This window comes from Oryza glaberrima, chromosome 5 (genome assembly GCF_000147395.1).
Source record: "Oryza glaberrima chromosome 5, OglaRS2, whole genome shotgun sequence".
In the NCBI taxonomy this organism is placed as follows: Eukaryota; Viridiplantae; Streptophyta; class Magnoliopsida; order Poales; family Poaceae; genus Oryza; species Oryza glaberrima.
In genome coordinates, this window is record NC_068330.1 from 21,978,722 (window position 1) to 22,004,259 (window position 25,538).

The following is a 25,538-nucleotide window of genomic DNA, read 5'->3' on the forward strand; positions in this document are numbered from 1 at the left end:
ATCGCCCACGCGTCGTCCCACCTCGCCACTCTCCTCATCCCCGACTCAACCTACTCCCTTTCCTAGGGTTCGCCTCTCTATCCCTCTGTCCTCCGTTGCCACTACAAATCACTATGCTTCGGCCCGGCCTCCTCTTCCCCGCCGTATCCTTCGTTGTCAAGGAGGTACTCTGGCATGCCATCGACACCTACATCGCGCTTGCCGAGCAGGCTGCGGCCCCCGTCCTGCCCACCTTCTGGACGGCGTGTGCTGGTTGCTGTCTCCTCCATGAGTTCGACCGCAAGTATGTTGGATTCTGCCTCATGTGCCCCTCCTGTCGCAAGTATGTTGGATTCTGCCTCATGTGCCCCTCCTGTCGTCACATCTTCCTTGCCTTTGAAGTACCCCCTCTGTTGGAGGTTTGAGGCAGAGGCGAAGCTAGACCCATCGCCGGCTAAGAAGAAGCCCACATTAAGAACATGTTGTTGCTGCTACTGCGATCAACAGCTAGTCAGCAGTGTCGCCACGGTCACAGCCACCGTTTCACTTCTATATCTCTTCTCTCGTCTATCGTCCCTCCTCCCGCGCCACACCGTCGCCTCGTATCCCCGCTCAACTGGCCACTCCGCTGCCAGCACCGGTGCTGAATGGGCCAGGATGAGAGAGAGAGGAAAGCCCCGTCATCGTCCTGCCACCGCCTTCACCACTCCCTGTTGTTGTCCCGACACCCTGCTGCTGCCACCGCCTTCACCACTCCCTGTTGTTGTCCTGACACCCTGCTGCTGTCAGCCGCCTTCTTGCACCGTTGAGCCAAGAAGAAGAAAGGGGAGAGAGAGAGGGGATGACAAGTGGGTTCCACTTATTTATTTATTTATTTAATGACTAGGTTGGCACATGCATGTTACGTCAGTGAAACTGCCTTCAAATCTGACGGTGGAGTCGTTTTAGACAGTTGTAATAGTTGGGGGACTTGTCATATCTGATTTTGCGGTTGAGGGATACGAATTAGATTCAGCTACTAGTTAAGGGAGTTATAATGGGCTTATTCCTTTCCGTATGTGGCTTATCCTGACTCGCATTACTGTGGGTTCAGGAAACGGCGTATGAGACCAATAAATGTATACTCTATTATCCTTGTCCTTCTTAGGTAGGCACGTATATGCCTACAAAAGTATCCAGTGCCCAACAAGTAACGGGTTGAGCGCACTAGCACGAAAAACATTATTACATAATAAAGAAATGGAAACTTATAGTTATGGAGCAATTATGGTTTTGGCGTCCGTTTTGATAGCTTTGGATCAATTATGGTATATTGTTATATGCCATGAACTAGGGTAAATTTCAATTTGAGACACATTTTATTACTTACGTTTCACTTTGAATCACTTTTTAACTAATATTTTTCATTTACTTTGAGCCATGTAATCTTACCTTTGTTTCACTTTAGATCACCCCTGCTGACCTGCTCTCTTATCAAGTATATAAACAATTTCAAATAAGCCAGCTTCTACTCACAGTTGAACGCCAGCAACTATATTTAGACTATTGCTTTGACATATGATTAAGTTAATGCATATGGAATAAATAATTGAGGGTGGTCTAAAATATCACAAAGATAAATTTACACGATTCAAAAGTGAAAATATTCATTAAAGGGCGATGCAATAGTAATTAATTAAAAGGTGGTTCAAAGTCAAATTTACTCTTATTAATTACTCTTCTCATAGCACAGTAAGAGCAAGTATAATAGGAGGCTGTAAGTCGGTTAAAGGTTGAGGCAGAGGAGAGAAGAGAGGAGAAGTGGGTTGTAAACTCTTAGCCGGTTTGGATGTAAGAACCAAAAAATTTTATGAGAGAGATAAGTGGACCATGTATTAATTGTTAAATTGCTAACTACTCCCTCCGTATTTTATTGTATGCCGCCGTTGACTTTTTAACCAACATTTGACCATTCGTCTTATTCAAATTTTTTATGCAAATACAAAAATACTTATGTCATGCTTAAAGAACATTTGATGATAAATCAAGTCACAATAAAATAAATGATAATTACATAAATTTTTTTAATAAGACGAAAGGTCAAACATTTGTTAAAAAGTCAACGGCGTCATATATTAAAATACAGAGGGAGTATTATATATGTGGGCTAAGAGAATGCTGTAAAGAACCTTATAGCCAATAAATTGGCTGTATTATTAGCCTACCCATCGCGCTAAAACTTGTGTAATTAATTGTCATCAAAATTTATAAGCCCATTGTTGACCAGGTGACACGTACAACTAGCTCCAAGTCTTTCGCCATCACCAGCTCGGCTACGCTGCTCCCATGCTTATGCGCTTCAAACGACAGATAGCTCCGAGAAACGGCCATGGATAGGCCACCCTCGCCGCCGGTGACAGCTTCGAGACGAAGGCTCAACTCGTCATCCTGAGCGACGGCCACCACGGCAGAGAATGCCAGTTTCGCCGGCGACGACAACGACGACGACGACGAAGAAGAAGGGGAGGAGGAGAGTGGTCCATCTACGAGGACGATCTCGTCCTCGTACCCGCTCGTCAGCGCGGCGGCGTTGAGACGACGGCGCCCGTGACCCGGTGATGGCGGCGGCGCGCCGCGAACCTCGACCTCCACCGTCGCCTCCACGCCGCGCTCGATGAAGGCGTACGCCATGTCCACGGCCACCGCCGCGCCGCCGCCGGGCGGGGGCGCCGCCCGGCCGTAGATTCGCGTCTTCAGTTTCTCATCGACCGGCATGGTAGACGGCGAAGTGAACTCGATGCAGCCGTCGATGAGCTCCACGTCGTTGCCGTCGCCGTCGCCGCCGCCACCGCGCTTGGCTTTCAAGCTGTACTCAAGTAGCACGCCGTCAATTATGGATGTTCCTCGTGCAGGAGAGATCAAAGGCAGTGTAGGGCAAACCTGCATTTCGATGCAATAGTAGCAACTTTAATTACCAAGCAAATAGCCGGAATAAAGTTTGTTGGAAAGTCAAATTATCTTTCTTTAAGATAAAATACTATTAGGTCTTGCCTAGCCCTAACAGTTATACTCCCTCTGTTCATATTATCACGTTTGACTTTTTATTAATCAAACTTCAACCAAATTTATAGAAAAATATAGTAATATTTTTCAAAACAAATTTTGTGTCAAAATATATTTAATGTTAAATTTAATGAAACTATTTTGGTATATTTGGTGTGGTAGATGTTGCTAACTTTTTCTATAAATTTGATCAAACCTAAAGAACTTTAAGAAAAAATTAAACAATTTGCTGTCACCAAACCTCTTTGTGACAGCTATAGGGCTTTTGGTGACGATGAGGGGTAGTAAAAAAAACCATTATCTAGTAGTATTATAATATGAAATGGAGGGAGTATATCAAATTATCTTTCGACTACAAATTTTATGTGTTTTTCTTTCTCTAGAAATATAAATTTTGTGTACTTTTTTTTTTATAATTCACTTACCGGTGTGATCTCGCAGGGGTCGTCCCTAGAGCGGTTGAAGACGTAATTCCTTCGGCAATCCAGTTCATCACGGATCGCCACAAACCCGTAAACCCTCATCGACTGATCAAGTTGGACGCCGTCGCCCGCAAACCGGATTGAAAAAATCTGGATCATAGTGATCGGGTAGTCTCTGTCCTCAAGGTTCGTGTATAATTTGTTACCTAGAGAAGCTGAGAAAACAAAATTGAACCCAAGTATTCATCATGGTTTCGATCATCATCATCATCATCTCATGAATAATGCTACTCCATCCATTAAAAAAATACTAACTTCATACACATTCTAGTATAACGAATCTGGACATAGAGTATGTCCGGATTTGTTACAGGATATGTCATATTCCAGTACGACTTTGAGTTTTTTTTGGGACGGAGTAAGCTAGAAACGGGGCGGCAGTTTTCGCAAAAAGGAATAATAGATGAATAATTAAAACTATACAGTTATTATAATTGAACTCTGAACAAACATAATTTAAATACCCACGAAAAAGAAAAAAAATCTTACTTGGATTGGTGTCATGCATAAAGTACATGCGGTGAACGGTATAGAAGAGTGGTTCCGGAAGAGAGCGAGGTAGGAAGTGGACACAGTAGTAGTGTTCCTCCTCGGGCAGTGCAGAGTTCAGCTCTTCAGTTTTTCTCATGCATTCCTCGTTGTACTCCTCAACTTCCGCGTTGCACTCGTCGTATTTTGCATTGATTTCTGGAGTTCGGTCGTGAAGAGACAAAAAAAAAAAAGTTCAATTTACTGTCCCGAACTATTTCATTGAAGCACTTAGCCCCTAAACTTTTTTGATTTATTTTATCTCCTAAACTATTAAAAATTCTTCACTTAACTGGTAAATTACATTTCTCTTCATTGTTTCTATTTATTCGAGTCAATATTTTAAAGCCGTAGATGATACTATTATCAAAGTTCTAAAATAGTTTAAAAAATTTTCATGACTATTCGCTTGAAATTTGAAACCTCTATGTTTAAATTAGTCCAAGCGCTTCCAAACCTATGTAAACAATGATTAAAAAATTCCAAAAAAGTTTAGAGATAAGTTATAATGCATATATCAATCCCACAAAATTTCATTGCAAAAAATATAACCAACAGAGAGAGAGAAAAAAAGACAAACACCCGTAAGAGAGTAAGTTGAACCATTTCCAACCATTTGAGGTCTAAAATGAGCCGAGAAATTGTTCAGGAGGTCAAGTGCTTTTTGAAAAAAATAAGCCGTAAAGTTTGATAAGAATCAAGAGAAGAAACACAGAAAACATGCAAGTATAGATCGGCCACACCAACCATCGTCGTCGTCGTCGATCATCGTCGGCGCCTTGGGGCGATCGTCACTGGTCAGTAGCGGCTGTTGCTGCAGGTGCTCGGCGAGGTCAAAACCGGCGTCGCCGCCGCCGCCGCCGTGGCAAGCCTCCTCGGCCGCCATCGCCATGGTTAGACCTAACCTAATCAATCGAGGTCGTGTGATGTCTAGCTCAGCTTACAGAATTATTATATAAGTTGAAGTTGGGATCGGAATCGACGGCCGGCGAACTATCCGTATGTGAGCCGAACTACTGGAAGTCGAAGTTGTGCTTCTTTTACGAGCGGGCCCAGTCGTCAGAGACTAGCTCAGATATATTGTCACAAATCCTCGCTATCTATGTTCTACTCCCGTGGTAGATGGTATTTGATGCGCACAATATGATTTGGTTGTACTTTTAGAACGTTAATCATCATTTTTATATTTAAATAGATTCATAAAAATATACTAATAAGTTCATAAATATTATAAATAAATACCTTTCAAGATAAATCTACATATACATACTTTGAGAAATTGGTGATGGAAGTTTTGAAATATTTATGACCAAAGTAATATATAACAAAATAAAAAAAAGTGAGCGTATGCCTTGCTAAGCACGACCTAAGCTAAGCGAAAGAACCATAATGTGCAAGATACATTGAGAAATTCTGTTACAAAAGTACTCTCTCCATTTCAAAATGTTTAACACAGTTGACTTTTTAGCACATGTTTGATCGTTCGTCTTATTAAAAAAAAGAGAGCATACCCACAACCCAAGGCATCGTCATCGTCGTCCTCATCCATACGAGTTTTAGAAAGGGGAAAAAAGAGAGAGTTTTAGCTGAGCAGGTAGATTACAAAAGCAACTGCTGTGTTCTTTTGGAGGGGTTAGGAACCCCTCCCTTCCACATGAAAAAGGGAGTGATAGATTAACACATTATTAATTAAATATTAGCTATAAACACTAAAAAAAATGGATTAATATGATTTTTTTAAAAAAATCTTTCATATATAAACTTTTTGTAAAACGTATACCGTTTAGTTTGAAAAGCGTGCACGCGGGAAACTAGAGATGGGTTGGGAACCCATGGGAAAGAACACGGACAGGGAACCTTTCCTAACAAGCGTGAACCATCTCAATTCATTCATTGCAGCACAGGATAATTTGCACATTAGCAAGCTTTGCTCCCATCCATGGTTTCCTTTGCAATCAGATCAGTAGCGATCGATCGATCAAATAGCTGTCAAAATTGGCGGATCAGCGTAAGGGCCTTAGAGAGCCACCCCTTGGCGATGTAGCGGTACATGGCCTCCGTGTAGTGACCACCGTCCCAGTGCACGGACGCCGATGGGTCCTCGCACGCGACCGCGCCGGCCATGCCGCAGATGGCGCTGCCGTTCCAGTTGTACAGCCTGCCGCCGCCGCAGCAAGCCCTGAGACTGCCACCGGCGGCGAATCCTGCACATCGCAAATGTTCGGACAAATCACTTAACCACATATCGTAGATGGATGTACCATGTACTGGATGTGGCACATCTTAGTACTACGTCTATTCAGATTTCATAGTACTGGTCATTGCTTTCTTTTTTCCTTATGGAAACCAAATCTTGCAACGGGACACTGTACTTGATTAGTAAGCTAGGCAAATGGATCATCTAATATACCGCCCTCTAATTTTGAGTAGCTGACATGTGGATTCCACAGTCAATAAGCTCACATGTTAGTGACGTCCTAGAAAATCCACACGCCGGTTGGCGCGCCAACTAATTTGCACCCGATTCTTGTTTAATATTTTATTTACGCAAAAACCATGCATTTATCTCTTATGGATCCATGTACGGTAGTAATATATTAATACTACATAGGCTGATCGGAGATACTCCCTCAGGGTTTTAGATGGCGCTGTTAACTAACTTTTTCTATTTTGTCATTATAACTTTACATGTCAAGTAGAAAAATCAATGATTCAGTATACTCCATGTATTGAGTAATTGTTTCATTCAACATATTAAACAGTCCCACTGTTTTGCTTTGCTGATAACTGATTTTAAGCAATACCACTTATAAGCTAAAAAATAATTTATAGATAATATTTTTATATGCATGTTTATAAAAAAAATTAGGTAACATAGTTTATGTGTTTTTAGCGACTTAAAAGTCAATGTTGAAAAAATAAATTACAAAAAAACATTAAATTCAACTATAAAATTAAGTTTTGAAATTAAATTTTTGTTTGTGGTTATTAAGTTGGGTAAACAATAGGGTTATAATAAGTATGTGCTTCCTCCATCTTTGAATGTAAGCATTTTTTAAGTAGGCGCGAATATTAAGAAAGTATGTAGAGATAATTAGAGAATTGGTTGTGTTTGGTGGAGAAGAGAAAGTAAGTTAAAGAGAATGGTCGTGGTTGGTTGAGAGTAGAGGGTCGGTGGAGAAATAACTTTATTTTAGAACAAATTATTATGTTAGAAATAGCTATATTTTAGGAAGAATGTAGTCATTGATTAAGCACCTTTTTTTTCTTAATTAAAATAAATAGTGGATGATACCTATACAAGTACAGTATGCAACCGAGCCTGGCCATTCGAGCTGCAGTATACATACTCTCTCCGTCCCAAAAAAGACAAACCCTGGTTTCCATGTCCAACGTTTGACCGTCCGTCTTATTTGAAAAAATTATGAAAAAAAATTAAAAAGATAAGTCACGCATAAAATATTAATTATGTTTTATCATCTAACAACAATAAAAATAATTATAAAAAAAATTTATATAAGACGGACAGTCAAATGTTGGTACGGAAACCCAGGTTTTATTTTTTTTTTTTGAAACGGAGGGAGTACCTTATTGGCCATAATTGACTACACACTTCTAACGTACTAATATTTTATAATCACAACCAGTAACATGTCTACAAATTAATGATGTGAATACCTGGTCACTCCTTCAGTTGGATCATTCTTCAAAATTTAAATCCCATAGGGTTCTGGCAACAAATATGCACGTCTTAAATGAATCTGTATAGGCACTAAATATTTTTATTTGGTGGAACATAGAATATTAAATTTTATAAGGGCCAAAATTATAAAATTGCAGGAGCGTGCATATCAGAACTTGTCCACGTGGACCTTTTTTTTTCCCCATCGGAGCCGAACTGTGTTCATTTCTCATGATCTCATCTAAGCCAAACCGCTTTTTATCTCCGCGTGGCGCTCCATGCGAGCCGATCTCTTTCTCGTTCCCCTCTCTCTCTCTCCCCTATCGCTGAAACCTGATTCGACGGTGGTGGAGGTTCAGGCAGCGCAGTGGTGAGTGAGAGGATGGTGGTTGAGAGGTGGCTGGAGTGGTATTCGCCCGATCCAGCGCCCAAGCATCCCGACGTTCTTTCTCCTTTTCCCTCTCGCCTTCTCCACACCCGGCGCCAGAAACGGTGATTAAGATTGGAGAATATACTGTTCTTGCTGGATTCTTTTTTTTTTCGATCTTCTTTTTCTTCTGGGATATTTTTCCTATACTCGCGACTGTTCTAGATTCAGTTCTGGGATATTTTTCCTCTACTCGGGACTGTTATAGATTCAGATGAGATTGTGCATTTTGTAAAAATCCCCTCTTAAAACTTGCAATTTACATTTAGATCCGCTCGAACTTTTTTAACCGTCGATATGTCATCGGACGATGGCGCGAGGGGTGTGAATACGTGGCACTCTGTCGAGCCGAGAATCCGGCATGAGTTCTATGCTCGTTGCCACGTGGCCCAATTAACGGCCAGGGTTTTAACCCTGAAATCAGTATATAAGATAAGATATTAAAGGATAGTACGTCAGAGGAGACTCGTTTTTATACATACCAAAACGGATGGGGTCTTGGGTGACTCGAATGATGGGTTGGTAGAAGTCGGCGAAGATGATCTTGGCATGAGGGTACTTGCCCCTGAGCCCGTCGAGAGCCGCACGGAGCATTGCGTTGTGGCGCCTGGACACGCGGTTGACAGCACGCAGGCAGCCGAGGCCATCGTAGTCTGTCGTGTTCAAGCTCATGAAGAGTGTGAGGACAATTGGCGAGCACCCCCTTGGCGGGTTTCCCGGCACAACCACATAAACCGCACCTTGGTTGATCAGCCTCTGCAATACCCAAAGTTGAAGTAATGTATACAAGAATACAAGTGAATTAATATGCATATAGTAATTTCTTCGTCCGAAAATATAAGTGATTTTGGTTGGATGTGACACATCTAAGTACTACGTCTATTCAGATTTCGTACTACTAGGATGTGTCCTCTCATATTTTGAAACGAAGATAGTAATAAAGCAAAACTGCAAAATTGATACTAATGCAGATCGAAGTTTTACCTCCACGGCCGTGGTGATTTTTTCCACGACTTGAGGCACCAACGATTCAACCTCTTTTTCGGTCTTCTTTGCCGTCCACATGGGGTTGTAGTCATTCACCCCGAACTCTCCAACGATGAAGAGGGATTTGCTGAAACAATTCTTGAACCCTGCAGATTGGTCGAGAAGAGTGCACGATGTTATCTTGAATTCAATTTAGGTTCGTCGAGAAGAGTGCACGATGCTATCTTCAGTTCAGAAAATTGTTACCAATTCCAGCCGACTCACCATTGGCTTCATCTGTGCTGCTGCAAATCGATGGCTTGAGATGCTCAAACCAACCAAGCTGCACATCCAGCGAATTGTTCAGAAGCTTATCTGCAATGCTATTTCTCTTGAAGAATGCAGCGTCCATCGCCGGCGCGGTGCCTACGGCGAAGTTCACGCCATGAGAGATGCTTGAGCTGTTCTCCAGAAAGGCTGGAAGGAAAGGGAGACCAAACTCCTCGGCTACAAACAAACCGATTATTCCAGTGTCATTGTAATTTTTCAGGAAATTAAACTATTTGTATTGTGCTTTGAATCAAAATATTGCTGAACTTACCGATGAAATCGACGATGACTCTGCCATTGTAGACACGGCCCGTGGGGTGGCCAAAGAATGTCATGCCGTAAGGAGGCTTGTCGATCCACACAGGCATAACCAGAGTTGCCATGATAACGAAGTTGCCGGTGTCGATGTAGGAGTCTCCAAAGGAAAACATCGAGGTGAAATAGTGTGAGGTTGAGCTCACACCAGAGAGACAGTAGAGGAAGGCGATAGAGAATACAAGTTTGAGCTCCATAACGCTACCTACTAGAAATGTGAAGAACAAAGCTGAGTTATATGGAGGTACAATTCAATACTACTCCCTCCGGTCATAAGTTTTTGATGCAGGTGACCTTGCAAATGACTTCTGACCATATGTCTTACTATTTTTGAAAAGAATGTTTAATTACTATTTATTTTATTGTGACTTGTTTTATTATCAAAGGTATTTAAAACATGACTTATATTTTTTTTAAAATTTACACTAGATTTGAATAATATGAATGGTAAATTTCATTTCAAAGTCCATTATGTGAAATATTTATGATCAGATGAAGTGTAAAATAGTAAATTGTTTAAAACTTTAAATATGTGCCGAAAAGTGAGATAAGCAGTTGCTTGTTCGGTAGAGCTTGCAGTCAAAGGTTTGAATGTAGATCGGTATTGATAAAGAGCTAGCATAAAGGTTATCTTAATATCTTCTCTTTTGAAAGGTTAAGGTTATGATTGCAGGACATAAGAAATATGATAACGATTACAACTTGCAGTCTTAAGCCAATATTTAGTCCGAAATCCACCATGGCCGCCCACGGAGGGCGCCGTGGATATCAAAGCTTACACGTTTTATCTGGTTTCGCAATTTGATAGACGGCTCTTTAGAAAAAAAACCGTACTACGAATTGATATCCTTGATGATAGTAACATGTGAAGATTATTTCTTGATGGTTCTATAGATGACAACAATTTATTGAAACAACTTTCTTGTTAATTATCAGGTTGTACAGAACTACAGATAGCTTCTTGGAATTCCAAGCTGCCAAATCACACGAAAGAGTTAAAATCTACTAGTAACAGTGAGACAGTTTAGCATGGAAATACATCCTCTCACAAATAGTTAAGGTTCCAACAGAGGATCAGGATAGCACTCAGAACCAGGATGGCCAATTAGAAAATGATTTTCTTCTCTTTTACAAACCATGCTGTGTACACACTGCATTACACTTATTTATTTCTTGAGCAAAATCTGCATGTCAATTGTCAAACCACAGGTCGATCGATTGCACACGGTATACAGACTTGCCACACAATCTGCCTGGATTATTATTCTTCCATGGTTTTGATCAATTCTTTCGGCAAATCAGTGGGAGATAGCAGCCAAAATCGGGGGATCAGCGTAAGGGCCATGGAGCCACCCCTGGGCGATGTAGCTGTTGATGGCCTCCGTGTAGTGGACACCGTCCCAGGAGACCGCGGTAGATGGATCCTGACAGGCGACCACTCCGGGCATGGCGCAGATGGCACTGGCGTTCCAGTTGTAGGCGCCGCCGGTGCCGCAGCAAGCCTTGAGAACGCCATCGGCGGCAACTCCTGCATATAGCAAATGTTCAGACAAGTCACTCTGTCTTATTGAGCAATCAGCAATGCTCCCTCAGTTCAAAATGCACCAATTTATTTGTAGGGCTGGATTGCTTTGTGACCTAAATTGACCTTACCAATTTTTATCAATATCAAATTTTGATAAGTTTTGATATGGCTAATCTTTACAAGGTAAAGCTGTGTTTGGATTGAAGCCAAAACAATCTAATTTCACTATTGAAATGGCCTATTTCTTTAGGCATGCCAAAGTTTAGTTTCAAACCAAATAGATACTAAACACTATTAAAATCCCTCCGTTTCAGGTTATAAGATGTTTTGACTTTGGTTAAAGTCAAACTATTCTAAGTTTGACTAATTCTGTAGAAAAAAATAGTAATATTTACAACACCAGCATAGTTTCATTAAATCTATAATTGAATAAATTTTCATAATATATTTGTCTTGGTTTAAAAATATTACAATATTACTATTTTTTTTTATAAAATTAGTCAAACTTAGAGTAGTTTGACTTTGACTAAAGTCAAAACGTCTTGTAACCTGAAACAGAACGAGTAGCTTCTAACTAATCCGGTCCTATATTTCACTTATCCCAAGAAGTCAACCAGGTTTTTGTCCTCTTTTTAATATCTATACCGAGGGGTAAAACTTGATATATTTTGGGACAAAGAGAGTAGCATACACCAGCCAATAGCCGTCATATTCGAAACCAACACGCAAATATTTTTTTTTGATATTTTCTCCACACGATATTTTTTTTATATTTTTTCCACACGGTCTTAAGCCAGCCGTTAACTCAATAAGCCAATAACATAACATAACATACCGAAATGGCTGGGATTCTGGAGGACTCGAATGATGGGACTGTAGAAATCAGCAAGGATTATCTTGGCATGGGGGTACTTGCCCCTAAGCACACCAAGAGCCGCACGAAGCATTGTATTGTGGCGTTCGACCACGTCATTGATGAAACGCAGGCAGCCGAGGCCATCGTAATCCGTCTTATTGGGGCTCATGCGAGATGTGAGAAGTGCCGGTGCGCATCCTGTTGGCGGGTTCCCTGGCACAACCACGTAAGCTGCACCTTGGGTGATGAGCCTCTGCAATATAATACAAATTTCAGAAGAAGTTGAAGAAAAATCAATTGATCTACGTGGTGATTAGAATTTTCCAAGTGTTTGGAAAATGAAAAGCGTAAAAAAACGACCAATATATCATTGATAAAAAAGGAAAATAATGTGCTGGATACCTCAACGGCTGTGGTGATTTTTTTCACAACTTGAGGGACATACGACTCGACCTCTTGTTTGGGCTTTCCCGCCATCCACATGAAGTTGTAGTCATTTACCCCAAACTCTCCGACGATGAAAAGGGTTTTACCAAAACAATTTAGCCCTATAGAGAACATCAGTTTCTTTGATATTAATTTACGCTCATTGAGAAGAAGATAAATATGTATGTGTCATTGCCTATGGTTCAGAGAATAATTGTCAATGGCTTGAGGCACACACCATTGGTTTCATCAGTGCTGTTGCAAATAGATGGCTTGAGCTCCTCAAACCAACCCAGCTGCACGTCCAAAGAATTGTTCAGAAGCTTAAACGGCACAATATTGTTATTCTCGAAGTATTCAATGCCAGTCGCCGGCGCACCGCCGACGGCGAAGTTTACGCCTTGGGAGACACTTGAGCTATTCGCCAGGGAAGCTGGAAGGAAAGGGAGACCAAACTCCTCGGCTAGAAACCATGTCAACAAAAAGTTAGAACTATAGTACCAAACTGATCATGCAAGTTCATAGTGGAATTCCTATTTTTTAATTCTCACGGTAAAATACCACTCTATATCCATATACGTTATACTAGCATGTGTTGAGTTGATGTATGAGATTGGTTTAATATGTCCAGATTCGTTAATTCACATCCTAGTACGAGATTGGTTTATTTTGGGACGAAGGGAATACCTATTTAGGGTGTTGCTTAACTTACCAATGAAATCGACGATGACTCTCCCGAGTCGATGTATGAGATTGGTTTAATATGTCCAGTTTCGTTAATTCACATCCTAGTACGAGATTGATTTATTTTGGGACGAAGGGAAAACCTATTTAGGGTGTTGCTTAACTTACCAATGAAATCGATGATGACTCTCCCATCACTCATGCGGCCTGTAGGATGGCCAAAGAAGGTCATGCCGTAAGGAAGCTTGTCATTCCACACGGGCACAACCGGACTGGCCATGATGACAAAGTTGCCGGTGTCGATGTACGAGTCTCCAAGAGAAAACATCGAGGTGAAAAACTGCGAGGTAGAGCTCACACGAGAGAGACAGAAGAGGAAGGCAATGGGGAATACAAGTTTGAGGTCCATGATGCTCTCTCTGCCTGCTAGAAATGTGAAAGAAAAACAAAGATACAGCACAAGTAGACTGGACCTTCTAGCTATTTATAACCCTAAGACATGTCAGATGAAAAATAACCCATTGTTTAATACTTAAATTAGTACTCCCTCCGTCCCATAATATAGTAACCTAGTACTAGATTGGACATTTCATAGTACACCGAATCTGGACAGGAGGGTGTCTAGATTCATTGTAATATGAAATGTCCTATCTGGTACTAAGTTGCTATATTATGGGATGGAGGGAGTAACACATTGCGTAAGACTCCTTAAACTACCCTTTGTCAACGAGGTGGCTAAGTTGTTGCTTGCTCAATAGTCAATACAGTTTGCAATCCATCTGGAAAATAAATATATAAATGGCGTTGACAAAGATCACAAGGGTTCATTCCCTCTGTGTGCTTAAATAGATGAGGTTTTAGGACGCGACCTTCAAGTTGATGTATGCAAAAAAAATTTAAAATTTAATATGTGAAAATTGTTTTAGTAGTTCTCATGATAAATATTTTCACGCCGATGTATTTTAATCATTTACATGAAAGTGATCGGAATAAACAATTACTCCCTTCTTTTTCTTTTTAATAGATGACGTCGTTGAATTTTAAACACATGTCAAACTATTCGTTTTATTAAAAATTTTATGTAAATGTATAAGAGATAAATCATGCTTAAAGTACTTTGTATGATAAAACAACTTAAAAAAATAATTGTATTAAAAAATCAACAGTGCCATTTATTAAAAAACTAGAGGTAGTATCAAATATACACTTGGAGACTGTCACAATGCCATTAACAACATGTAAAAGAGAATAATGGAAGGAGGATATTGAAAGACCAAATTGCAATTTGACTATCTGAATCATTATCTTTTTTTTTAAAAAAAGTCTACTATGCCAGTTGCCACCCCGGAGGCACCGAGGGATAAGGGCTTGCATGTTACACAATTCGCTGGATGACTGGCTCCGCAATTTCAGAGAAGCTATATATATTGCGAGTTGGTCTTTTAATTACAACCAAGTTCAGAAAACTGCTTGTGCTTGAAAAACCTTTTCTGTAATGACAATGTACAGATAGCTTTATTCACACGACGCATGGAATTAAAGCTTCCTCTGCCATCAATTTCAGGTTTCAACAGAAGCTCAGCTGAGCCAACATGAAAGCTGGGAAATTTGAATTCAGTTTCCCCCAGAGGCTGATAATTTGGGTTCAAATTTCCCCTGATTAAGCTCCAATCCTCCTCCTTTTTTTTTCTTTTTTGTGGGTAGCTCCAAATTTCTTGTCAGCACCTCAGGGCCAAGATTTTCGGTAGCAGCTACAACTCCAAAATGGCTTCAAAACCGTCGAAACAGTAGATATAACTGCTCAAATTTATGTGCTATGTCAGCTCATATGGCCGACCATGATACTATATCTGTTTGATCTTACGAGAACAGCAAGAAATTAGAACCAGCATGCCTAGCAAATGTTTTTCTTTTTTGTTTTGTTTTGTTTACAAACTGTGTTGTACACACTTTTCTTTTTGCATGATATGCTATTGTAACACCGACCCAATCAGTACACAAACCGCGGAAATTTTGGAAATTATCTAGAAGAACTAATCCGATACTGGACACTAGGACTCACAACTCCACCACCACACGAATGGTGCTTCCCCCCATAAATACATGGCGGGCATCTGCATCTCAATTCAAACAACAGGTTGATACCACATTGGTAGATTTACCATGCTGCTAAGGATTATGCGATGGTTAATTTGTTTCAGCAAATCAATGGCGAATAGCATTCAAAATTGGTGGATCAGCGTAGGGACCATAGAGCCACCCCTTGGCAACATATCGGTAGACAGCCTCCGTGTAGTGAATCCCGTCCCAGGACACTGATGCTGATGGATTCTTGCAAGCGACCACTCCAGGCATGGCGCAGGTAGCGCTTGCGTTCCAGTTATACACGCCACCAGTGCCACAGCAAGTCTTGAGAACTCCATCGGCACCGAATCCTGCAGATGTAAATGTTCAGAGATAAGCCACTGCCTTAGTAAGGTCCTGTTTGGGGAGCTTAAGATTATGAGAATCTACTGATTGGTAGCCAACTTCTGAGAATTTAAAGAAACTAGGTTTTCCAGCTTCTGGGTTCTAGTTAATTTATTTATTTTTTGAATTCTACAACTACAGATTCTCAGAATCTGGGTGACAATCTGAACTGTTTGGGGAGCTAGAGATTCTAGGAGAAACTGCAACAGCTAGAAGCTCCCCTAAACAGACCCTAAGACTGACCACAGCGTAGCATGAACAATTCAATAATCCTTTCATAGTTTTGATTATAAAACGTTTGTATAAATTGGTTGACGCTTTTTTATTAGAAAATGGGATAAACCCAGCCTCTGCATCCAATCAGATATACACAGCCAAAATCCTGGTTGATGTATGTAACTTAAGAAAGCTGGAACACAGTATGTACCAAATCGGCGAGGTTCTTGGGTGACTCGAATGATGGGTTGGTAGAAGTCGGCGAAGATGATCTTGGCATGAGGGTACTTGCCCTTGAGCCCGTCGAGAGCCGCACGGAGCATTGCGTTGTGGCGCCTGGACACGCGGTTGACAGCACGCAGGCAGCCGAGGCCATCGTAGTCTGTCGTGTTCAAGCTCATGAAGAGCGTGAGGGTAATTGGCGAGCACCCCCTTGGCGGGTTTCCCGGCACGACCACGTAAACCGCACCTTGGTTGATCAGCCTCTGCGATGTGCAAATTAAGCTGCAGATTTAGAATGTGGCTTGACAAATATTGCTCATTTTTCTTATATTCAGAAGCAACTTTGCCATGGTGTGACAAAGAGATCAAACTTTTTTCTTGAAAACATAACAAGCTCAAACCAAAGTAAAACTTCACGGTATTACAATGGAGATTTGCTCCAATCCAGCAAAAAATACCTTGAGGTACAGGTACCCTACGGTACTAAATCGTTTCTGATCGTTGGATCTAACAATGCCCATCCTGTTCAGCTAGATTCAATGATCTCAAACAATTTAGTACCGTGAAGTACCGGTATTTCGAGGTACTTTTTGCTGGATCGGTGTAAATCTCATTACACTGAGTGATGGGTGTACCTCCACTCCCATGGTGATTTTTTTCACGACTCGAGGCATGTATGATTCGACCTCGTGTTTGGCCTTCCCAGTCATCCACATAAAGTTGTAGTCGTTCACTCCAAACTCTCCAACGATAAATAGGGACTTACTGAAGCAGTTCTTGAAATCTGCAGTTTGTTGAAATCAATTTAAGCCCACTGCGAAGTAGATACAAATACTCATTGGTTATATCTTCTCTGAAGGCCAGAATGAATTCGATTATCTAAAAATAAAGATCAATGCTGATTATTGGCGCCTATGATTCAGACTACTCGCCATTTGCATCTTCTTTGGTTGTGTTGCAAATCGATGGCTTGAGCTCCTCGAACCAGCCAAGCTGCACATCAAGTGAACTGTTCAGAAGCTTAAATGCCACAATGTTGTTCCTCTGGAAGTAGTCGATGCCAGTCGCCGGCGCGCCACCGACGGCGAAGTTTACGCCATGGGAGACACTTGAGCTATTCGCCAGGGAGGCTGGAAGGAAAGGGAGACCAAATTCCTAGGCTAGAAAGCACAACAAAGAAAAGTTAGAACTGCTGAGTTGTACCATGTAATATGTAAGTAAATTGCTCTCATCGTCCTCGTCAACTTAATAATAGTACCTCCGTTCCAAAATATAATAACTTTTAGCTATGAATCTGGACAAGCTATGTTTGGACACATAGTTGTCTAGATTCATAGCTAACAATGCTTATATTTTGGGACAGAGGGAATACCTTCGTTTTGTAATATATGGTGTCGTTGACTTTTTTGATAAATGTTTAACCATTCGTGTTATTCAAAATTTTTGTGTACATATAAGAAAACTTAAGTCATGCTTAAAGAATATTTGACGATAAATCAAGTCATAATAAAATAAATGATAGTTATATTTTTTTTAATAAGATGACTGATCAAACGTATCAAACAAAATCAAAAACATCATATATTAAAAAACGGAGGAAATAATATTTTGGACGAACTGGTTAGTACGTGCAACTCAATAGTGCACATAATTAACGAGCATGCAAGTTCACAATAGAATTCTGAATTCTCCTGGTATAATTTGCTAGAAGTATTTCTAGGAGTTAACTCGAAAGAATTGTTTGTGTAGCACCCTGAATCTCTGAACGTTACTCAAGAAAGCGTTTTAAGCCCCAAAGGACATACATCTTCGTGTGCACGTGGCTCAAATAGCTATTAAAAAATATGAAAAAAATATACAGATTATGATGTCACATATTGATTCACAAACATGCTACTCCAAATTAATTAGATACTGGGAGTAGAAAAAATAACAATTCAAACCACAAAAGGTGTGTGTGATCGTGTTCGCAGTTATTTTCTTTCAGTGTACATATATTGAATTTAATCTTGCGTGTTTGTTCATAGATATATAATACAACAACCATGCTTCAATTCTTTTTTCCATATATTTTACATAATTGAGTGGGCCACATGCACGAAACAAGGGCATAAATACTCAACTTACCAATAAAATCGATAATGACTCTTCCATCACTTATGCGGCCAGTGGGATGACCAAAGAATGTCATGCCGTAAGGAGGCTTGTCGTTCCACACGGGCGCTACTGGAGTTGCCATGATGACGAAATTACCGGTGTCGATGTACGAGTCTCCAAGAGAAAACATCCAGGTGAAAAAATGCGAGGTAGAGCTCACATGGGAGAGACAGAAGATGAACGCAATGGAGAATACAAGCTTGAGCTCCATTATGCTACTTGCTAGAAAAAATTTGAGGAGAGAACACCAGAGACACATGAGAAGTTGAGGGGTTTGCAAGCCACTTATAATCACATGGAGATGATCATATGCTTTATAAAAGTAACACTGTTTAAGACTTGAGAAGTAGTAATACACGTTGTTTAAGTGATCAAGTCTTCAGGTACGATTTGACAACCGAGGTGATCCTTCTTATTGGTCAATCCAGAATATTGCAACCAAGCTGGAAAATATCAAAGACCATAAAGGTTATAATTGCAGGACGAAAGAATTGTGATGTTACAAAAATGCAAGTTGAGTCAATATTTGGGTAAAGATCCACTTGACCAACCCAGAGACGCTGTGAGATGATCACGGCTTCACCGTTACAGATGTGTTGGCTCCGCTTGTTATTGACGCCGTTTCAGAAAAGCTGCGTTGGTCTGAATTACAGACAATCTTCAGAAAACTGCTTGATTGATTAATGGTAGCTTGAAAGAAATTTTCTTTGGTAATGACATAGTACCGAGCGTCCTGGAATCTCAAGCCATCAATTATGGGATCCTAGCACACGCCGCCAGCTGTGCCAATCCCCACGGGCCTTTTTGTTTTTTGTTCACATTTTTTTCCCGATCTTTTTTCTTTTCTTTTTTTTTTGCTGTTTCTTTCCATTTTTTTTCAATCTTTCGCACTCCTCTTTACAAAATATAAAATTGAAATTTTTTTTATTTTGACTTGAAAGTTTTCAAATATTGACTTGAAAGTTTTTAAATTTTGTGTTGAAAGTTTTCAAATTTTTAGTTGAAAGTTTTTTAATTTGACTTGAAAGTTTTCAAATCTAGGTTGAAAGTTTTTCAAATTTGAGATGAAAACTTGAAAGTTTTCAAAATTTGACTTCAAAAAATTTAAATTTCGAGTTGAAAGTTTTTAATTTTGAAAGTTTTCAAATTTTGAGTTGAAAGTTTTCAAATTTTGAGTTGAAAGTTTTTAAATTTGAGTTGAAAGTTATCAAGTTTGACTTGAAAGTTTTTAAATCTAGGTTGAAAATTTAAAATTTGAGTTGAAGGTTTTCAAATTTGAGATTAAAAGTTGAAAGTTTTCAAATTTTGACTTCAAAAAATTTAAATTTTGAGTTAAAAGTTTTCAAATCTGAGCTGAATTGGAAGTCTTAAACTATATTTGAACAAAATATGGTCGAACGCGGCGAAAAGAAAAAATCGGTACTAATTACTCCCAGAGCTAATCTTGTTTTCTAATATGGCGTAATTAAAAAGCGAAAGATCAAATTAATCACATCGATAATGGCGTTTTCTAATAGGGATATACGCCATAATTACCAGAAGAAAAATTAAAACTAATCATGGTACTAGTCACGTTTTTTCTCAGACTCCGGTTTTGACCACTGCGCTAACGACACGTGTACCAGGTGGACGTATGCGCGAGTTCGACATCTGGCGCGTATGCGCTAATTAGTTCTTTCCTCAATTATTGAAAACCACATCTTGTTCACATGAAAGAGTTGAAAATTTTGAAAAGACTGGCAGACTCAGGTCCTCAATACTGTCTCACTGTAGTCTACTAGTACTCCCTCCGTCCAAAAAAAGACAAACCCTGGTTTTCGTGCTCAACGTTTGACCGTCTGTCTTATTTGAAAAAAATATTAAAAAAATTAAAAAGACAAGTCACGCATAAAATATTAATCATGTTTTATCATCTACAACAATAAAAATACGAATTATAAAAAAAATTTCATATAAGACGGACAGTCAAAGTTGGACACGGAAACTCAGGGTTTGCCTTTTTTTTTTTGGGACGGAGGGAGTAGTAGTCTACTGCATGACTTGGATTGTCAGGCGAGCCAACCCAAAGATGAGAGTTTTAGGAAGCTGGGCAATTTGAATTGAGGCTTCCCCAGACCTCCAAAAATCTTATCCTCACGGCTATGATTTACGAAGCAGCTAGATATCATTTATATTACTACCTCCGTCCTAAAATAAGTGCAGTCGTAGGGAACTGTGTCCGACGTTTGATCGTTCGTCTTATTTGAAAAATTTATGAAAAATTTGAAAAAAATTAGTCACACATAAAGTACTATTTATGTTTTATCATCTAATAACAATAAAAATATTAAGCATAAAAAAATTTCAAATAAGACGAATGGTCAAAAGTTGAACATGAACAGTGCAAAACTGTACTTATTTTGGGACGGAGGGAGTACTATGAAAGAGAGTAGTGGTGCCACCACAACTTTTGCACTATTTTTTAAAAAAATTAGTCCGTGATAAAAAAAATCGCAGAACATATAGCTGCTCAAATTTCCATGCTGACTGGCATGATCAACTTTTTTTTTGGATTGCTATTGTACGTAATTCCCTTATCAATCAACTAATACTCATTGGTACTATAAGGGCGCTGGCAAGGAGGTACCCCTAGCATTTCCTTTCCCTTTTCTTTTCAAAGAGGGGTCAGTATTGTTGTCCTTCTGTACTTCTGTCGAAGTTATTACAAAGGTAACTTACACGATGATATACTTTACTGTTTGCTTGGGCTGAATTTGGGTTGTAACCACATTCGTCAAAATATGGTTTTTTTTATAGAAACTTTGGCGTCAACCCATCGGTTTTCTGGTTTTTCTAATTTCTTCTTTGGCAGCATCTGAAAGATTACCATTTGATTTACCAGAAGTAGAGGCGGTGTGGATTTGTTTTAGGTGGGCCGTACTCCGATCCAGGTCCAGCCCAAAACGGCCCACGGAGCTCTGGTCGCCCTCTGAGGCACGGCTTCGTTCATCCCAGGCGTCACTACGCCACCAACCTGCCTGCCGCTGTCTTGCCCGCAGCCGGAGACAACAACATCCGCCATAGAAGCGGTTGCCTTCATGAAGCGTCCACGGACAGCCTGCCGGAGCTAGCTCATTTTAAAACGAAATATTGATAAAAAAAATTCAAACAATAATGTCCAACTACAGATTGATTGTATACACTGATATAGGCCGTGTTTAGTTCCTCCTCCAAATTTTTTTTGGACGTATACGGATAATATTTCAAGTATTAAACGTAGACTAATAACAAAACAAATTACAGATTCCACCTGTAAACCGCGAGACGAATTTATTAAGCCTAATTAATCCGATATTAGCAAATATTTACTGTAGCACCACATTGTCAAATCATGGCGTAATTAGGCTCAAAAGATCCGTCTCGCAGTGTACATACAAACTGTGCAACTGGTTTTTTTTCGTCCACATTAATACTCCATACAGTGTCCAAACATTTGATGTGACGGAATTTTTGAAAGTTTGAAGGGAACTAATCACAGCCATAGATTACATTTACCATGCTGCTAGGATTAATCATGTCAAGGTTTTTGCTCTCAACAAATCAGTGATGGTGGTGGATAGCAGTCAAAATTGGGGGATCAGCATAAGGACCATAGAGCCACCCCTTGGCAACGAACCGGTTGATGGCCTCCGTGTAGTGAATCCCATCCCAGGATATCGAGGCCGATGGATCCTTGCAAGCGACCACTCCAGGTAAGGCGCACGCGGAGCTGACGTTGAAGTTGTAGGTGCCACCGGTGCCGCAGCAAGCCTTGAGAAGGCCGTCGCTTGCGAACCCTGAATAATTAATATTGCAAATGTTCAGACAAATTAAACTCCGGTCACTATCTCAGTGATGCACACCGTAGAATTGTCATCGTTTTTGAGAACGAAAGCACAAACAATTTCTATAATCTTTGCCAATTTCGCTGGGTAAACCATTTGTACTCCCTCCGTCCCATAATATAAGGGATTTTGAGTTTTTGTTTGTACTGTTTGATCACTCGTCTTATTAAAAATATGGAATTATTATTTATTTTTTTAACTTACTTTATTATTCAAAGTACTTTAAGCACAACTTTTCGTTTTTTATATTTGCACAAATTTTTTGAATAAAACGAGTGGTCAAACAGTGCAAGCAAAAACTCAAAATCCTTTATATTATGGGACGGAGGGAGTATATCTTATGCATGATTGCGTACGAAAAATATATATACTACATCAGTTTCATATTATAAGTCATTTTGACTTTTTTCTTAACTAACCTTTTTTGAGTTGAGCAACATTTTTAACATAAGACACATATTATTAAAACATATTTAATGTTACGTTTAATAAAACTCAATTTGTGTTATAGATATTAAATTTTTCTATAAACTTGATCATACTTGAAGAGATTTGAGTAAAAAAAATCAAAACGACCTATAATATAAAACGGAGGTAATATATTGTATGAACTAGTTGGTGCATATTACTTTCAAGAAAGCTTGGAATGTAGCATACCGAAATGGCTAGGGTTCCGCATGACTTGGATGATGGGTTGGTAGAAGTCGGCGAAGATGATCTGGGCATGGGGATACTTGCCCCTGAGCCTGCCGAGAGCTACACGGAGCATCATGTTATGGCGCTTGGCCACGCTGTTGAGGGCGCCAAGGCAGCCGAGGCCATCATAGTCTGTCCTGTTGGGGCTCATGAGGACAGTGAGAAGCGCCGGTGCGCACCCGTTTGGTGGATTCCCAGCCACCACCACGTAAATCGCGCCTTGGTTGATGAGCATCTGAATATTCATATTAAGATAGAATTATCTTTCTTTTGATCCCAACGATTGGAACTCGACTTTTCCAAGTCTTTTAAAGTAATGAGAAGGGTAAAAGTTTTAGTAAATGACTGTGATGTCTTTGAAAAAAAAAAGAAGGGTAAAAAAATTGAGTAAATGACCGTGATGTCTTTGAAAAAGAAGAGAGTAAAATGTGCTGGATACCTCCACGCCCATGGTGATTTTTCTCACGACTTGTGGCACATAAGATTCAACCTCTTGTTTGCTCTTCCCTGCCATCCACAGGAAGTCGTAATCGTTCACCCCGAACTCCCCAACGAAGAAAAGTGATTTACCAAAACAATTCTTGAACCCTGTAGAGACCGATCAGTTTTCTTGATCCTCCCTCTATCCCATAATATAAGAGGTGTATATATTCGAAGATTCAACTTTAAAGAAAAATTGACTAGTAATTATTATAATATAAATTAAATTTTATTTGTTAAAATTAATATCATTGGAGTGACATTTAAATTTATTATTTGTTGCAATAAACCTTATAGTATATGAGAAATTTTAAGTCAAAGATTAGTTTTAAAGATTGTGCCAAGTTTAACCATGCCTTATATTATGGGATGGGGGAAGTAATAATTTCCGATGATTGAGAAGATAATATATACATATTTTGTTCCCTATGGTTGAGAGAATTTTCGATGCCATCCACTTACCATTGGCTTGTTCAGTAGTGGTGTTGCAAATGGATGGCTTGAGCTGCTCGAACCAACCCAGCTGCACATCCAGAGAAGTGTTCAGAAGCTTGAACGACACAATATTGTTCCTCTCGAAGTAGTCAATGCCAGTCGCCAATGCGCCGCCGACGGCGAAGTTTACGCCATGGGAGACACTCGAGCTATTCGCCATGGAGGCTGGAAGGAGAGGGAGCTCAAACTCCTCGGCTACAAATTAACCATGCATGTCAACGAATAGTTAGAGCTTTAGTACCCAAATCAATCGTGCAAATACGTGCATGCAGGTACTGAATAGTTATCCTTTCGTAGCATATATAATTTTTAGGAAGTTGAGAGATTTCAGTCTTTCAGAGGAGTTATCTTTGCAGGGATTCATTTGTCTTTCCCACTCTCTAAATTAGTCTGAAGATTTGAATATTATTCTGTCTTCAAATAATTGCAATTAATTCATGGTTTGCCTATGTAAAAAGAAAATCATGAAATGCCAAATTAGTTGATCATTACTCAACTTACCAATGAAATCAACGATGACTCTCCCATCACTCATGCGACCTGTGGGGTGGCCAAAGAAGGTCATGCCATAAGGAAGCTTGTCGTACCGCAATGGCGGACCGGAAGGTGCCATGATCACGAAGTTGCCAGTGTCGATGTACGAGTCTCCAAGGGAAAATATCGAGGTGAAATAGTGCGAGATAGAACTCACACCAGAAATATAGAAGAGGAAGACGATGAAGAATACAAGTTTGAGCTCCATGCTTAATTTGTTTGCTACCTGCTATAGAAATGGGAAGAAAACCAAAGATACACGAGAAGATGAGGACTAGCTAGCTACTTATAACCGTATGGAGATATGCTTGGATATATATAATCAATTGTTTAAGACATAAATTAGTAACATAGGTACGTAGCCCTTTGTCAAACTGAGGTGGCTGTTGTTGCTTGATCAATACAATTTTCAATCCATCTAAATATATCTATATATATATCGTCGTTGACAAAGAGCATAAGTTTTATTCCCTTTCCGTTCTTAATAAACTAGTAGTCGTACACATACAGTGCACGTTTTTATCATGATTGATTGTGCAAATATTACTAGTTGTGCCGAATTAAAGTAAGTCTTGGGAATAACATGACAAAGACTATATATGTTAGTTCATTTTCATTTTCATTTAATACGATGTTTTGCATAATTATTTAGGAGTGGCTTAAGAATAAAGATCCAGCTATAAATCTGAGCTATTGGATCAAGTAGAGGCAAATCTTCAGGATATGGTCCATCCAATATGTAGTTATTGCAACAATTTCAAATTTGTGCTTTCTATACTGGTAGTTATATATAGATCTAGCTAGATAAAAGAAATAGATAAAGATAGATGAGGCCTTAGAATGTTGACTTAACATCTTAACTCGTTGATATATGTAATAATTAAATTTTGATATGTAAAAAAATACTATTAATAGATTTTTCATGAAAAATATTTCCTTGTTGTATTTTGAACTTTTCTTATGAATACATATATATACTGGATAAAAACATCGGTCAAGTATATTCTTAGGAGACTGTCAGAATGACATCAACAGCATGTAAAAAAAGAACGGAAGGATTGCAGTTGTAAGGCAGAAGATTTGTGATAACAATCATAAAGTGCAATTTGACTATTTGAGCCATTATTTGGTATAAAAGTCCACTTTGACACCCTGGATTCGCCG

The 25,538-nt window shown here is 39.6% G+C and overlaps 3 protein-coding genes and 2 pseudogenes across 3 annotated transcripts; all 5 read right to left on the reverse strand.

Moving 5' to 3' along the window:
• Positions 1–101: 101 nt before the first annotated feature.
• On the reverse strand, positions 102–4,935 carry LOC127774270 (uncharacterized). The gene is made up of 6 exons (XM_052300514.1): positions 4,779–4,935; positions 3,993–4,190; positions 3,447–3,658; positions 2,506–2,898; positions 2,257–2,406; positions 102–389 (listed from the first exon to the last, which is right to left on the reverse strand). The coding sequence occupies exons 1-6, from the start codon at positions 4,921–4,923 to the stop codon at positions 102–104; spliced, it is 1,386 nt and encodes a 461-aa protein (XP_052156474.1). The 5' UTR covers positions 4,924–4,935.
• A 1,074-nt stretch (positions 4,936–6,009) lies between these two features.
• LOC127774850 (GDSL esterase/lipase At5g45910-like) lies at positions 6,010–9,948 on the reverse strand (annotated as a pseudogene).
• A 1,041-nt stretch (positions 9,949–10,989) lies between these two features.
• On the reverse strand, positions 10,990–13,660 carry LOC127774976 (GDSL esterase/lipase At5g45910-like). The gene is made up of 5 exons (XM_052301272.1): positions 13,411–13,660; positions 12,797–13,021; positions 12,535–12,680; positions 12,112–12,385; positions 10,990–11,279 (listed from the first exon to the last, which is right to left on the reverse strand). The coding sequence occupies exons 1-5, from the start codon at positions 13,649–13,651 to the stop codon at positions 11,050–11,052; spliced, it is 1,116 nt and encodes a 371-aa protein (XP_052157232.1). The 5' UTR covers positions 13,652–13,660; the 3' UTR covers positions 10,990–11,049.
• Positions 13,661–15,447: 1,787 nt separating this feature from the next.
• Positions 15,448–18,517, reverse strand: LOC127775051 (GDSL esterase/lipase At1g28580-like; annotated as a pseudogene).
• Positions 18,518–21,502: 2,985 nt separating this feature from the next.
• On the reverse strand, positions 21,503–24,660 carry LOC127774696 (GDSL esterase/lipase At5g45910-like). Its single transcript, XM_052300979.1, has 5 exons — positions 24,342–24,660; positions 23,808–24,035; positions 23,305–23,453; positions 22,827–23,100; positions 21,503–22,121 (listed from the first exon to the last, which is right to left on the reverse strand). Exons 1-5 carry the CDS (start codon positions 24,580–24,582, stop codon positions 21,886–21,888), a joined length of 1,128 nt encoding a protein of 375 aa, XP_052156939.1. The 5' UTR covers positions 24,583–24,660; the 3' UTR covers positions 21,503–21,885.
• Between the last annotated feature and the right edge of the window lie 878 nt (positions 24,661–25,538).

Bases quoted from the DNA above. Each gene is read 5' to 3' on its own strand.
- LOC127774270 (XM_052300514.1), bottom strand. From the start codon at position 4,923: ATGGCGATGGCGGCCGAGGAGGCTTGCCACGGCGGCGGCGGCGGCGAC. The intron at 2,899-3,446 runs GTAAGTGAATTA...ATCGAAATGCAG, and splicing joins ACCCCTGCGAGATCACACCG to GTTTGCCCTACACTGCCTTT. The intron at 2,407-2,505 runs GTAGATGGACCA...GCCGTCGCTCAG, and splicing joins ACGAGGACGAGATCGTCCTC to GATGACGAGTTGAGCCTTCG.
- LOC127774976 (XM_052301272.1), bottom strand. From the start codon at position 13,651: ATGGACCTCAAACTTGTATTCCCCATTGCCTTCCTCTTCTGTCTCTCT. The intron at 12,681-12,796 runs GTGTGTGCCTCA...TGTTCTCTATAG, and splicing joins CAGCACTGATGAAACCAATG to GGCTAAATTGTTTTGGTAAA. The intron at 11,280-12,111 runs GTATGTTATGTT...TGCTATATGCAG, and splicing joins CCAGAATCCCAGCCATTTCG to GAGTTGCCGCCGATGGCGTT.
- LOC127774696 (XM_052300979.1), bottom strand. From the start codon at position 24,582: ATGGAGCTCAAACTTGTATTCTTCATCGTCTTCCTCTTCTATATTTCT. The intron at 24,036-24,341 runs GTAAGTTGAGTA...GTTAATTTGTAG, and splicing joins AGTCATCGTTGATTTCATTG to CCGAGGAGTTTGAGCTCCCT. The intron at 22,122-22,826 runs GTATGCTACATT...TTAATTATTCAG, and splicing joins GCGGAACCCTAGCCATTTCG to GGTTCGCAAGCGACGGCCTT.